The sequence below is a fragment of the Colias eurytheme genome, chromosome 13 (assembly GCF_061535395.1).
Source record: "Colias eurytheme isolate Ceu_HAF_F1 chromosome 13, ilColEury1 Martin Lab GWU primary, whole genome shotgun sequence".
In the NCBI taxonomy this organism is placed as follows: domain Eukaryota; kingdom Metazoa; phylum Arthropoda; class Insecta; order Lepidoptera; family Pieridae; genus Colias; species Colias eurytheme.
This window is the reverse complement of record NC_142992.1, coordinates 10,511,954-10,527,823: the sequence shown is the minus strand read 5'-3', so window position 1 is coordinate 10,527,823 and position 15,870 is coordinate 10,511,954. Positions and strand designations below refer to the sequence as shown.

General features: G+C 47.3%; 1 protein-coding gene and 1 pseudogene across 2 annotated transcripts in view; one reads left to right on the top strand and one right to left on the bottom strand.

Annotated features, from left to right (window-relative positions):
- Positions 1-15,870, bottom strand: part of LOC149903670 (uncharacterized) — a 51,906-nt pseudogene that overhangs the window by 33,629 nt on the left and 2,407 nt on the right. The gene's annotated exons all lie outside the window — the stretch shown is intronic.
- On the top strand, positions 8,888-14,389 carry LOC149903671 (uncharacterized). The gene has a single exon (XM_090108932.1). The coding sequence runs from the start codon at positions 8,888-8,890 to the stop codon at positions 14,387-14,389; it is 5,502 nt and encodes a 1,833-aa protein (XP_089965058.1).

Sequence of the window (15,870 nt, the reverse complement as noted above, 5' to 3'; positions counted from 1 at the left end):
GAAAATATTTGAATTGGGAATTTATAAGCACTTCCGATTGACTGTGGAATCGCTGTTGGCAAATAATAACAAATTGACGGGGGATTTTGATGCATTTTCAAATGACTGCCCTATTGCTTCAACCCAGGGGCAAAAGGGGCTCGCGGGCTGCTTGCAGCCCGCGCACAACGCACCAGCTAGTTATTATAATATATAAAGCTACACTACCACTGACTCACTCACTGACATCGCTTTTCTCGGAAACTACGCGGAAAGTGGGGGGGATAACGACGTGAACGTGTAGAGGTTCGCCGAGCGACCAGAGGAAAAATATAGCGATCTCGATCATCTTCGAAAACCGAGTGGACCCCTGGAGGTGCGCAGAAACGGTGACACCTGGAGGGGGGGTGTCTGAACAAAAAATGCTCAGAACTGGTGGCGATTACCAGGGGGGGTGGAAAAATGGGGATTTTCGCGAAAACAAGATGGCCGCCGTACTTTGCCAAAATCGCCGTTTATGAATCCTTACGTCTCAAATTTGGCACACGTGCTCTGTTCGAGCCGGCGAATCGATCGGTGCCCCGTTCGAGTGGCTCCGGGCCCCAGTTTCCAACTTTCATACAACGCAAAATCCAACGGCCCGCGGAAACGGTGCGAGTTGGGTTGGGGGTGTCGGAACTAAAAATGATCACCACCCTGGGACGCTACCAGGGAGCCGTAGTGGGTCGCTCGATTTTGGAATTTTTCCATTTTTGGCGCAAACATAAAAACGTAAATTTAGACGAGGTGGCGCAACGGAGAAATACACCAATGATGCATTCGTACTCGCCCAGCTCCCAGGATATCCAGAAAAATACGAAATCTTAAACTTTCCCTCATCTCTCGAAGACGGTCAACGGCCCGCGCAAACGGTAGCAGCTACATCTGGGGTGCTCAAACTAAACTTGTAGTAGACCTCGAGCAATTACCACAGATAGTGAAAAAAATTCAAAATGGCGGAAAAAATGGCCGCCGCCATACAAATGCTAAAATGGCCATCGCTGGTCCGATCGAGCTGAAACTTGGCACAGGGGCTTTAATCGAGCCGCACATTAAGTTGGCATACTCATAATCGAGTTTCCATCGCTGGTTTCCGAGTTTCATACAACGCGAAATTCGACGGCTCTCCGAAACGGCGCCAGATAGGTGGGGGGTGTAGAACTAAAAAATGATCAGAAACATGGGGCGCTACCAGGGCAATGGAGAAATTAAAAATTGGACGCCATTTTTTTTTTCAAAAATGGCCAATTTTTCAAAGCAAGATGGTGGCGCCTGTTACTTTACGATCGGTCTGAAAATTGACTTCTGTGCTCCAATCGGCCAAATATACAAATCTGCATACTCAGAATTTCTCTCCGACCCCCGGTTTCCATTTTCCATACATCACGAAATTCAATGGTTCTCTGAACCGGTGGCAGGTAGGTCAGGGTCGCCGAAGTAAAAAATGCTTCAAAACTTGGTCCACTTCCAGGCACATAAAAATTTTTGGTAAAAAGCGAAATTTTTTTTTTCGAAAATTTTGTATGGAAATTTCCATAGTAGGAAGGGAAATTGAATAGCAACGGCAAAGGACGGCGCCGCGGGCTGCTTGCTGCCCGCACACGGCGCAACCGCGAAGGTCGACAGCCTCCCGGAGTATAAAATATTTATTAACTTTTGAACTACCGCACGAGCCAAGCGAGCGAAGCGAGCGAATCACGGCAGCGGCTGGCGTAAATATTCAAATAGGTAGCGAGGAGCGAAGCGACGAGCGAGTTAGGTTAACTTTTGAACTACCGCACTAGCCAAGCGAGCGAAGCGAGCAAGTCACGTCAGCGGCCGGCGTAAATATTCAAAGAAGTAGCGAGGAGCGAAGCGACGAGCCAGTTAGGTTAACTTTTGAACTACCGCACTAGCCAAGCGAGCGAAGCGAGCAAGTCACGTCAGCGGCCGGCGTAAATATTCAAAGAAGTAGCGAGGAGCGAAGCGACGAGCCAGTTAGGTTAACTTTTGAACTACCGCACTAGCCAAGCGAGCGAAGCGAGCAAGTCACGTCAGCGGCCGGCGTAAATACTCAAAGAAGTAGCGAGGAGCGAAGCGACGAGCGAGTTAGGTTACTTTTGAACTACCGCACTAGCCAAGCGAGCGAAGCGAGCAAGTCACGTCAGCGGCCGGCGTAAATATTCAAATAGGTAGCGAGGAGCGAAGCGACGAGCGTGTTAAGTAAACTCTTTAACAGTTTATTATGAAAAGTCACTGCCCACTATCGATTAGACACCTCAAAATGATGAAATTCGGGGATCACGTTTCAAGAATTTAACCAATATTTGAATAAGTAATTTATAAACAGTTTCGACTGACTGTAGAATCGCTGTTAGCAGATGTAACAAATGGACAGGACATTCAAATGCATTTTCAAATGAGTGAAGATTTCTACCCTGGGATGGGCCGCGAGCTGCTTGCAGCTCGCGCACCACGCACCCTCGAAGGTAGACAGCCCCCCGGAATAGAAAATATTTGAATGGGAAATTTATAAGCACTTCCGATTGACTGTGGAATCGCTGTTAGCATATATTAACAAATTGACGGGGAATTTTTATGCATTTTCAACTGACTGAAGATTTCTGCCCTGGGATGCTTCGCGGGCTGCTTGCAGCCCGCGCACCACGCACCCTCGAAGGTGGGCTGCCTCCCGAAGTGGAAAATACTAGAATGGAGAATTTATAAGCATTACCGACTGACTGTAGAATCGCTGTTAGCAGATGTAACAAATGGACAGGAAATTAGAATGCATTTTCAAATGACTGCCCTATTGCTTCAACCCAGAGGCAAAAGAGGCTCGCGGGCTGCTTGCAGCCCGCGCACCACGCACCCTCGAAGGTCGACAGCATTTCAAAATAGAAAATATTTGAATTGGGAATTTATAAGCACTTCCGATTGACCATGGAATCGCTGTTGGCAAATAATAACAAATTGACGGGGGATTTTGATGCATTTTCAAATGACTGCCCTATTGCTTCAACTCAGGGGCAAAAGGGGCTCGCGGGCTGCTTGCAGCCCGCGCACAACGCACCAGCTAGTTATAATATATAAAGCTACACTACCACTGACTGACTCACTGACATCGGGTTTCTCGGAAACTACGGGGAAAGTTGGGGGGATTTCGACGTGGACGTGTAGAGGTGCTCCCAGTGACCACCGGAAAAATATTGACATCTCCAACACCCTGGACAAGAGAGTGGACCCCTGGAGGTGCGCAAAAACGGTGGTACCTGGAGGGGGGGTGTCTGAACAAAAAATGCTCGGAACTGGTGGCGATTACCAGGGGTGGTGGAAAAATGGCGATTTTCGCGAAAACAAGATGGCCGCCGTACTTTGCCAAAATCGCCGTTTATGAATCCTTACGTCTCAAATTTGGCACACGTGCTCTGTTCGAGCCGGCGAATCGATCTGTGCCCCGTTCGAGTGGCTCCGGGCCCCCGTTTCCAACTTCCATACAACGTAAAATCCAACGGCCCGCGGAAACGGTGCGAGTTGAGTGGGGGGTCCCGGAACTAAAAATGATCACCACCCTGGGACGCTACCAGGGAGCCATAGTGGGTCGCTCGATTTTGGAATTTTTCCATTTTTGGCGCAAACATAAAAACGTAAATTTAGACGAGGTGGCGCAACGGAGAAATACACCAATGATGCATTCGTACTCGCCCAGCTCCCAGGATATCCAGAAAAATACGAAATCTTAAACTTTCCCTCATCTCTCGAAGACGGTCAACGGCCCGCGCAAACGGTAGCAGCTACATCTGGGGTGCTCGAACTAAACTTGTAGTAGACCTCGAGCAATTACCACAGATAGTGAAAAAAATTCAAAATGGCGGAAAAAATGGCCGCCGCCATACAAATGCTAAAACGGCCATCGCTGGTCCGATCGCGCTGAAACTTGGCACAGGGGCTTTAATCGAGCCGCACATTACGTTGGCATACTCATCATCGAGTTTCCATCGCTGGTTTCCGAGTTTCATACAACGCGAAATTCGACGGCTCTCCGAAACGGCGCCAGATAGGTGGGGGGTGTAGAACTAAAAAATGATCAGGAAGATGGGGCGCTACCAGGGCAATGGAGAAATTTCAAATTGGACGCAATTTTTTTTTTTAAAATGGCCAATTTTTCAAAGCAAGATGGTGGCGCCGGTTACTTTACGATCGGTCTGAAAATTGACTTCTATGCTCTAATCGGCCAGATTTACAAAACTACATACTCAGAATTTCTTTCCGACCCCCGGTTTCCATTTTCCATACATCACGAAATTCAATGGTTCTCTGAATCGGTGACAGGTAGGTCGGGGTCGCCGAAGTAAAAAATACTTCAAAACTTGGTCCGCTTCCAGGCATATAATTTTTTTTGTTTAAAAGCGAAATTTTTTTTTTCGAAAATTTTGTATGGAAATTTTCATAGTAGGAAGGGTAATTGAATAGCAACGGCAAAAGACGGCGCCGCGGGCTGCTTGCTGCCCGCGCACCGCGCAACCTCGAAGGTCGACAGCCTCCCGGAGTAGAAAATATTTATTAACTTTTGAACTACCGCACGAGCCAAGCGAGCGAAGCGAGCGAATCACGGCAGCGGCTGGCGTAAATATTCAAACAGGTAGCGAGGAGCGAAGCGACGAGCGATTTAGGTTAACTTTTGAACTTCCGCACTAGCCAAGCGAGCGAAGCGAGCAAGTCACGTCAGCGGCCTGCGTAAATATTCAAAGAAGTAGCGAGGAGCGAAGCGACGAGCGAGTTAGGTTACTTTTGAACTACCGCACTAGCCAAGCGAGTGAAGCGAGCAAGTCACGTCAGCGGCCGGCGTAAATATTCAAAGAAGTAGCGAGGAGCGAAGCGACGAGCCAGTTAGGTTAATTTTTGAACTACCGCACTAGCCAAGCGAGCGAAGCGAGCAAGTCACGTCAGCGGCCGGCGTAAATACTCAAAGAAGTAGCGAGGAGCGAAGCGACGAGCGAGTTAGGTTACTTTTGAACTACCGCACTAGCCAAGCGAGTGAAGCGAGCAAGTCACGTCAGCGGCCGGCGTAAATATTCAAAGAAGTAGCGAGGAGCGAAGCGACGAGCCAGTTAGGTTAATTTTTGAACTACCGCACTAGCCAAGCGAGCGAAGCGAGCAAGTCACGTCAGCGGCCGGCGTAAATACTCAAAGAAGTAGCGAGGAGCGAAGCGACGAGCGAGTTAGGTTACTTTTGAACTACCGCACTAGCCAAGCGAGCGAAGCGAGCAAGTCACGTCAGCGGCCGGCGTAAATATTCAAATAGGTAGCGAGGAGCGAAGCGACGAGCGTGTTAAGTAAACTCTTGAACAGTTTATTATGAAAAGTCACTGCCCGCTATCGATTAGACACCTCAAATTCGGGGATCACATTTCAAGAATTTAACCAATATTTGAATAAGTAATTTATAAACAGTTTCGACTGACTGTAGAATCGCTGTTAGCAGATGTAACAAATGGACAGGAAATTCAAATGCATTTTCAAATGACTGAAGATTTCTGCCCTGGGATGAGCCGCGAGCTGCTTGCAGCTCGCGCACCACGCACCCTCAAAGGTAGACAGCCCCCCGGAATAGAAAATATTTGAATGGGAAATTTATAAGCACTTGCGATTGACTGTGGAATCGCTGTTAGCAGATATTAACAAATTGACGGGGAATTTTTATGCATTTTCAAATGACTGAAGATTTCTGCCCTGGGATGAGCCGCGAGCTGCTTGCAGCTCGCGCACCACGCACCCTCAAAGGTAGACAGCCCCCCGGAATAGAAAATATTTGAATGGGAAATTTATAAGCACTTGCGATTGACTGTGGAATCGCTGTTAGCAGATATTAACAAATTGACGGGGAATTTTTATGCATTTTCAACTGACTGAAGATTTCTGCCCTGGGATGCTTCGCGGGCTGCTTGCAGCCCGCGCACCACGCACCCTCGAAGGTGGGCAGCCTCCCGAAGTGGAAAATACTTGAACGGAGAATTTATAAGCATTACCGACTGACTGTAGAATCGCTGTTAGCAGATGTAACAAATGGACAGGAAATTCGAATGCATTTTCAAATGACTGCCCTATTGCTTCAACCCAGAGGCAAAAGAGGCTCGCGGGCTGCTTGCAGCCCGCGCACCACGCACCCTTGAAGGTCGACAGCATTTCAAAATATAAAATATTTGAATTGGGAATTTATAAGCACTTCCGATTGACTGTGGAATCGCAGTTAGCAGAAAATTATAAATGGACTTGGAATTCTAACACATATTCTAATGACTGCCCTATTGCTTCAACCCAGGGGCAAAAGGGGCTCGCGGGCTGCTTGCAGCCCGCGCACAACGCACCAGCTAGTCTTATATATAAAAATGAATCGCAAAATGTGTTGGTAAGCGCATAACTCGAGAACGGCTGAACCGATTTCGATAATTCTTTTTTTATTATATTCCTTGAAGTACGAGGATGGTTCTTACGTAGAGAAAACGTAAATATGTACCACGGGCGAAGCCGGGGCGGACCGCTAGTACTAAATAAAATACATGATTTATACGATACAAATCGATCACAAAATATTCCACAGACCTCTAAATTACCAGATCATTACCATGATGCGCAGACGCACGCTATCAATACAGAATCAAAATAGTAATTGTTGAGTTTCCGCCGGAAGTCACATTATGTGTCGTCAGTGATGCGGACAGGTGGTCATGTACCATATTATATAAGTACCATAATATAGGTGAGGAGCGAGCGATGATTTTCTTAAAACATCAGATTTTAGTCCGAGCTCTTGTTGGATTTTTTTTATCACCACAATGTATAAAACAATGTCGCTGTCTTTCCGTCCCTATGTTTGCTTAAATATTTAAAACTACGCAACGTATCTTGATGCGATTTTTTATTAGATAGAGTGCTCTTGAGGAAGGTCATATATCATTTGTTTTATACAAATCGAGCGAAGCCGCACGGAAAGCTAGTCATATATAAATATGTATTTCGTCTGCGGATTCAAGAAGAAGTTTCGAAAGATGGATCCTCTCATTTTCGAGTCTGGTTTTAGCGAATAAAATTATCTTATGATGACGCTAACTTTTGTTTAAAGCAGTAATGGAATCTTAAAAAAAATAATTGAGTGTGTAAAAAAATAATGGAGAGTCTCCCCGTGACCACGCTCGCTGTAAAGTGTTCGAAACGTCGCGTCGAGAAAATAATATAATGAATAAATCGCGTTTAAAATCCGTTAAAGTCTTTAATTTCTAAAAATAATTGAGAGTCGAAATGATTTGTTATTTTTTATGTGTGTACTAACTTTTCCTCTTAATAAATGTATCTTCTTTTCAATAATATTTTTCCATCTCTCTACGTATTACAATTATCCACTGCGAAAAGGTATCATAGAACTTAAATATACAAGACGCAGAAATTATATAGTTATCTGCTACTATTATATTACTTCGCACGTGGATTACGTTATTTCTAGGTATCTAAGTTTTATGAGGTATGTTCTCAAATATAAGGAATAATAATAATATTTGAATTCAGTTTTCATAAAATCGATGCATTTAATTTTCAAGTTACATTTATTGTTACGGACGACAACCCCTTGTAAATAGCTTCACCATGTCTTAAGTATTTTTTAATGTATAAAGTTCCTTCGTGTGTTTTTATTGTAGAATAGAGTAACGTTTTATAGTGTGTTTTTGATTATCTTTTTATAATGTTTTAGTGTGATATTATTGTATGTAATTAGAGAGTTTATAATACGTTGTTATTTTGCTATATTTTATTATTATATCGAGTCTATGCAAAGTATAACGTAGTAAATTCATTTCGGTAGACGCACGCGGCACTTTTACCACCGTCGGGTGTATACTGTGTAAAAATGCACCTCTAGCCTACGGGGTACGGCGTCTTACCCACCGTCGGGAGTAATCCCTATAGTTTTGTATAAGAGAAACGACTTTTGACCGCATAATAGACACCACTCCGCACAGTCAAGAGCTCATCACTTGAGCAACAGCAAGAAGCAAGAAGTCTCATGGTCAACAGTCGTCGCTCAGTGTACCTACTACTATTGTATATAGTAATAAGAAGCTATTGTACGTCGTTATTAAGAAGAAATTGTACGTCGTTATTATCAAGAAATTGTACATCGTTATTAAGAAGAAATACAGTCCACTGAATTAAGAAAAGGCGGGTTTTATTACATCCCCAATTGGCCCCCCATAGAGGTTGGCCCTTCGGAAGCCGGATCAATAAGAAACCGGTACGAGCATTAAGAAGACCTGGTTGAAGACCGAAGAGACCCAAGTAACATCAAGATCACCCAACGGTGCGACGGGCAGGCGTTTGCAGTGCAGAGCGGCGCAACGAGTCAGCGCAGCGAGCCAGCACAGCGAGCAACGCAGCAAGCCAGCGCAGCGAGTCAGCGCGGCGAGTCAGCGGCATCGTGGTGATCCAGCTTCAATTAAAAAACGCGGTTTTCACCGCGCCTCTAATTCACAGCACCTAACGGTGTCAAAGGCTGTGAATTCAGAGCTTAACGCTGTTGCAAGACAGTGGTGCAGTGCGTGGTGTGACACTGCCGGTTCAGTCGAAAGGCGCAACGGGCGTCGAACCGAAAAGCACTGCTACGCCGGTAAGGTGTTGGACGGTATTGGGACCGGACTGTAGGTACTGCCAAAAGCACCGGACACTCCCGCCGGTGACAGAGCACCCAGTACTTTCCAGCACTCTCTGCCGGGTAGGCCCTCCCTTTCCTATCCTTATATTCCATCCCTGAAGGAGCATATCTCGGTGCGAGCCGAGCCCTCCTGAAGGTCTGTTAGGGCCAGTTAGGCAGGTAGGGGGGCACCAGCGCCCGAAGAAGATGCCAACAACGCGCAGTCAGACTACGGGGGACGCGAATAGGGTACACGCCGAAGGTCCTGCGTCGGCATCGGCCGACACCTTTGAAGTCCCGGACACACACGTTGGGGTAGGCACGACGACACCCGCGATGACGACACCCGCGACGATAGTAGGAACGCAAGCTAGGCGCACCGCGGCGCCATCGGTTAGATCACAACGCTCGTCGGCGAGCGTAACGGCTAGGATCAAACGGCGAGAGTTAGAAACCGCGGAAAAGCTAGCTGCATTTAGGCGGGAAGAGCTACGCATCGAGGCCGATTTAGAACGAAAACGACTCGAGGCGGACGTCGTCGATATTCGGGAAGAAACAGATAGGGAAAGCGTTGAGGGAGAGATTATTAATCATCGCGTGAACGATTGGTTAGAGCGAAGTATGCCACGGGGGGAGCCGGAAATCCCCAGAGCCGCGATAGGAGCAGAGGCGAAGACGCCGCGGAACCACTCGCCAGAGGCACGGCGGAGTACTACAGGGATTCGTGAGCTGACGTCTCGTCGCGTACCGGATAGGCATAGGGACCAACGATCACCGTCGCCGCGGCGACAGAGCGATATAGAAAAACTCGCGGTTACGTTAGAGCAGCTAACAAGGAATCGACCGACGTCAAGGCAAGCTATGGAGTTGCCAGGCTTTAACGGGGCCCCGGGCGAATGGCTACCGTTTAAAGCAGCGTATGTAGAAACAAACGCGCAGTATAGGTTCACGGCAAGCGAGAATATAGCACGCTTAAGGTCTTGCTTAAAAGGAGAAGCGAGGCAAGCCGTATCCGCGTTATTGTTTACAGCGAACGACCCGGACGTTATACTAAAGACATTAGAGCAATGTTTTGGAAGACCGGAGGTTATTATAGACGGCGCTTTAGAGGACATTAAGCGTCTGCCGCGTTTAGGGACCACGCCCAACGAAATAAATCAGTTCGCGATAAAGTTGCAAAATATAGTTACAATAATATCGTGTCTAGATGAGCGAGGATACTTGCAAAACCCGATGTTAGCGCGAACTGTAGTAGACAAGTTGAGCCCGCACATGCGGTCACGCTGGTGCGATTACGCGGAAGACCATGGAAATTACGCGGAGCCAGAGATTACGACACTATCACGCTTCCTTATGCGAGAGGCGGATAGGAGTCTAAGGCACACTTTCGCGTCCTCGGGGCTCGCTATAGGCGGTCGAAGCATCGGTAGGTATAACGAGCCGGCACAACGTAACGAACGCAAACCGATGAAAGTATACGCCACCGCGGCGGTGGAAAGTAAGGACGTATGCTTTTGTTGCGGGGCGGAGCATAAGACGTTTACGTGTAAAAAGCTATTAGCGATGCCAGTTCAAAAACGATGGGAATGGGCGAAAGAGACACACGTATGTTTCCAGTGTCTAAATAGCAAACACAGACGTTTTCGATGCAAAGCAAAACGCTGTGGCACGGAGGAGTGCCGGGAAGGTCATCACGCGTTATTACATTTGCAAGAAAAGAAAAATAGCGAACGTGAAAGCGAACACAGCGAGGACGTAGCCGTACATACGGCGTCCATCCACGCCACGACGGCTCTCAGTAAAGTACTACTTAAAGTTTGTCCTATCACCGTCAGAGGCGCTGGCGGTGAAGTAGAGACGTACGCGCTACTGGATGAAGGGTCCACAGTCACCTTGATAGACGATGAACTCGCAAACATCGTGCGCGCACAGGGGCCAACGCAGCCGCTAAGTATAAGGGGTATCTCGTCTGCTACGAACGAGAACGAAAGCAGGAAAGTAGAGATTAGTATACGCGGCCGCGGCCAGAGCGATTTCAAACAAATAAAAGCGCATACGATGAGAGACTTGCGTATCGGTAGTCAGACGGTGCGAGCCGAGTATTTAGTACACTCGCACCTAACATCGTTAAGGTCACGTGACTTGTGCTACGAAAACGCGACGCCTAAAATACTAATTGGAACGGACAACTGGCACTTAATCGTTTCGCGACGCTTATTGGTCGGCGGGAATGACGAACCGGCGGCGTCACTTACCCAGTTAGGATGGGTCATTCATGGGACCGCGCCGCGCCGATCGATAACGCGGGACGATGAGAGGGTGTTACACGTCGTGAGCGATAAGGAATTTAAAAGTAACACAGAGGACGAAAACCTGCGCGATAGAGTGGAAGCACATTTCGGAATAGACGCGTTAGGTATTTCAATGCGTGTGAAACCGTGTGAGTTAGATGAACGCGCGGTACGAGCCTTCGAATCGTCGGTCGCGCTGAGGGACGGGCATTATGAGGTGGGACTGCCTTGGAAGAATAGCGATATAATAATGCCACCTAGCTACGAAGCGGCCCGGCGACGATTACAAGGAATCGAGTTGAAAATGGATAGATCGCCGTCTTTTAAAGCGGATTATACGGCGCAGATAGACAGGCTCATCAAGGAAGGATACGCCAAGAAGTGTGAAGGCAGCACACACGCGACGCACGAACTAGATACGCGACTTTGGTACTTGCCGCATTTCGCGGTAACGAACCCGAACAAACCGGGTAAGATGCGGCTAGTATTCGACGCGGCAGCGCGCGTGGGAGGCCGCTGCCTCAATGACGTATTATTGGATGGGCCCGACTTGTTGCAATCGCTCAACGGCGTATTATATCGCTTCCGGGAGCGGCCCGTAGCAGTATCGGCCGACATAAGAGATATGTTTTTGCGAATAAAAATACGTCCGGAAGACGTGGCGGTGCAGCATTTTCTGTGGCGAGGGGACGACCGAGTAGGTCCGCCGCAGAAATACGTCATGACATCCATGATATTCGGAGCAAGGAGTTCGCCTTTCTTAGCACACAGCGTGCGTAATAAATGCGCTCAAGATCATCAAGAATCCCACGCACTAGCTTACGAGGCCATCACGCTTAATCACTACATGGACGACTGGCTGGATAGCTTCAGCTCCGCGGAAGTGGCCGCCCGCACCATACAGGAGGTTAGAGAAGTCTACGAACGCGCGGGTTTCCATTTAGCAGGATGGAGCGCGAACATAGAGGAGTTACTCGTACCTGTATGTAGAGAGGATAGAGCCGGCGCTCCGCGTGAGCTAGGCGCCAACGCCCACGCATATGAAAAAACGCTAGGCATCTTGTGGTTATCGGGTAGCGATGAGTTAGCATTTAATACGGCAATGAATAGGATTCCGGGCGACATTAAGAACGGGCAACGCGTACCCACAAAGCGAGAGGCGCTAGCGACGGTTATGGCGTTATTCGACCCACTCGGCTTGTTGAGCCCGTATACGGTCACAGCCAAGATTATGTTGCAAGGGCTGTGGCGCAAACAAGTCGCGTGGGACGAACCATTGCCTGTCGAGGAGGCGGAAGCCTTCAGCGAATGGTTATCAGATATACGGTACATAGAAGCGTTGAGGTTGCCGCGCTGTTATGAAAAGAAAGAGATAGCAAGTAGGCAATTACATGTGTTTTGCGACGCGAGCGAGCAGGCGTATGCGGCGGTCGCATATTGGCGATTTGTGAACCATGACGGCAGCGTGTCCGTGGCGCTGATCGCAGGAAAAGCCAGAGTAGCTCCCATGAAGGCGCAAACGATACCGCGGCTCGAGCTGCAGGCATGCCTAATAGGCGCACGCCTAGCGGAGTCAATTATGCGCGAGCATCGGGAACCGTGCGAAGCTACATTCTGGAGCGATTCGAAGACAGCACTGCATTGGATTAGGAACGAATCCGCGCGATACACGCCGTACGTAGCGCACAGGCTCACCGAGATCACCGAGTTAACAAACGCAAAGCAGTGGCGATGGGTACCGACAGACAAGAACGTAGCGGACGCCGCCACACGAGCAGGAAATACCGCACTTACGAGCACGAACAGCTGGTTTAGGGGACCGCGATTCTTATTAGAATCGCCCGAGACGTGGCCCCAAGAGAGCGTAGGAAAACCAACAACAATTTCATGCGAAATCGTAGCGCACGCGACAGCAGTAACACCATTGATAGACGTAACGCGGTTCTCAACGTATACCCGATGCGCCCGGGCGTTAGCGCGCGTTTTATTGTTCGTCGCTAAATGCCGTAAGCAAATACGAACTATGGACGTAACGTTGATGGAGCAGGCAGAACGGACGTTGTTGAAGCAGGCGCAACGAGAGAGCTTCGCAGATGAAATCAAGGCGCTCGAGTGCGGCAGAGGCGTCCCGCGCACTAGCCGCGCGTTTAAGTTGAACGTGTGTATAGACGAAGACGGGCTATTGCGCTTGAGAGGACGGATTAACGCAGCCGACGTTCCTGAATTAAGAAAACGGCCGGTCCTACTCGATGGCAAGCACCCGCTCACACGTCTCATCGTCATTAAAGAACACAGTGAAAACGCTCACATCGGTCGCGAACACGTAGTAAATAATTTACGGCAAAAGTATTGGATAATAGGTATACGCGCCGTAGTAAAATCGGTTATAAGTAAATGTGTCACATGCACGGTGAAGAGACGCAACCCAAGTGTGCCCATAAAGGGCAACCTACCGCGGGTACGACTAGACATGTATTCCCGTCCATTCGCGAGTACCGGAGTAGATTGTTTCGGCCCGATGACGGTCACGGTAGGTAGGCGCAGAGAGAAACGGTGGGGAATGCTATTCACGTGTATGACCACGCGCGCGATACATTTAGAGATCTTACATAGCCTGAGTACGGACTCAGCCATAATGGCATTACGTAGGATGGCCGCGCGACGCGGGTGGCCAGCGGTTATAATGAGCGATAACGGCACTAACTTTCGCGGCTCCGACGTCGAATTAAGGCGCGCCTACGCAGAGTGGCTGCCAGAGTTGGAAGGATGCGCACTGGGAAAAAGAACAAAGTGGAGGTTCATCGACCCGGGCGCACCCAACCAAGGGGGTAGCTGGGAGCGGCAAATCCGTACGGTTAAGAGCGCATTGACGGTTGTATTAAACGAGCAGGCACCCCGGGACGAAGTGCTACAAACGTTAATGAACGAGGTCGAGTTTACGGTAAACTCGCGACCGCTTACGCACGTCTCAGTCGACCCTGAGGACCCGGAAGCGTTAACTCCGAACCACTTCTTACTAGGAACGGCAGACGGTATGCCAGTGATAGGTTCCAGTAACCGGTTGGACAAGCGGGCTTGGAGGGTTGCGCAAGCGCTAGCCGACGCTTTCTGGGCTAGATGGGTGAGGGAGTATTTGCCTACGCTTACACCGAGGGGAGACGCGGTACGGTCGACACCGAACGTCAAGAAAGGGGACGTGGTGTTGATAACAGACGGCATATTACCGCGCAACGTGTGGCCTTTAGGGCAAATAGAACGTGTGTACGAAGGGACGGACAAGGTGGTGCGCAGCGCCGACGTAAGGACCAAGGGGGGGATTTTTAGGCGACCCGTTAGGAGGTTAGTCGTCCTCCCGTTAAATGAGGGCTCCGAGGTTCTGCGCCGGGGGGAGGATGTTACGGACGACAACCCCTTGTAAATAGCTTCACCATGTCTTAAGTATTTTTTAATGTATAAAGTTCCTTCGTGTGTTTTTATTGTAGAATAGAGTAACGTTTTATAGTGTGTTTTTGATTATCTTTTTATAATGTTTTAGTGTGATATTATTGTATGTAATTAGAGAGTTTATAATACGTTGTTATTTTGCTATATTTTATTATTATATCGAGTCTATGCAAAGTATAACGTAGTAAATTCATTTCGGTAGACGCACGCGGCACTTTTACCACCGTCGGGTGTATACTGTGTAAAAATGCACCTCTAGCCTACGGGGTACGGCGTCTTACCCACCGTCGGGAGTAATCCCTATAGTTTTGTATAAGAGAAACGACTTTTGACCGCATAATAGACACCACTCCGCACAGTCAAGAGCTCATCACTTGAGCAACAGCAAGAAGCAAGAAGTCTCATGGTCAACAGTCGTCGCTCAGTGTACCTACTACTATTGTATATAGTAATAAGAAGCTATTGTACGTCGTTATTAAGAAGAAATTGTACGTCGTTATTATCAAGAAATTGTACATCGTTATTAAGAAGAAATACAGTCCACTGAATTAAGAAAAGGCGGGTTTTATTACATCCCCAATTGGCCCCCCATATTTATAATTGAGGTTATTTAAAGCTTTTTACGCATGTTATAGATGCACCTTATCTCTACACTATACAATTTTACATCTATACTAATATTATAAAGAAGAATGAAGAGTTTGTTTGTTTGAACGCGCTAGTCTCAGGAACTACTGGTCCGATTTGAAAAATATAGCTCATTTGTCGAGGAAGGCTATAATATATTATCTCGCTAAGACCAACAGGAGCGGAGCAATACGGTTGAAACCACGTTGAAACCGTGAAGCGTAGCTAGTTTTATATATACGTATATGTAGGAACTCTATCTACTTATATCAAATGAAAATCATAAACATACAGTAAAATTGTATAGTTTTTCAAAATTTACTGTTTCTATATTCGCCCTTGTGCACAGATAATGAAAAGTAAATAAAATGACATGTAATTTATGCGCGGGAAGGTCGAATCACTGGTCTGTGACGCTATTTTTATAAAAAAAACACATTGAAATTGTATATTGTCGTAGTAATCCGGTATTGTTACAATACAGTTTCTAACGGTTGCCAAATTTTGTATTCGATTTCATTCAATAGAAATAATACTAAATTATATTGTTATAAAAACTGCCTAGACTAACCATAGTAGATAATAATTATGGTAATTAATTCGTCGTAAAATGATAAGCGATTTTAGGCACATTAATGTTAGTTTTATCGAGAGCATTAAGTTCATATATAGACACCACATAGTTATTAAAAATTTTCTGTTTTCCCATTCATCGTAAAAGGGGAGTTATGTTCATACACGCTAAACTAACTTGTTTAAATTTATTTCTGTTTTCCCACCTATCCTGAAGAAATAGAATAAAAATAAATATAATAAAAGAATAAAAAT

What these genes read in the sequence shown, in the direction of transcription:
- LOC149903671 (XM_090108932.1), top strand. Translation starts at nt 8,888, where the DNA reads ATGCCAACAACGCGCAGTCAGACTACGGGGGACGCGAATAGGGTACAC.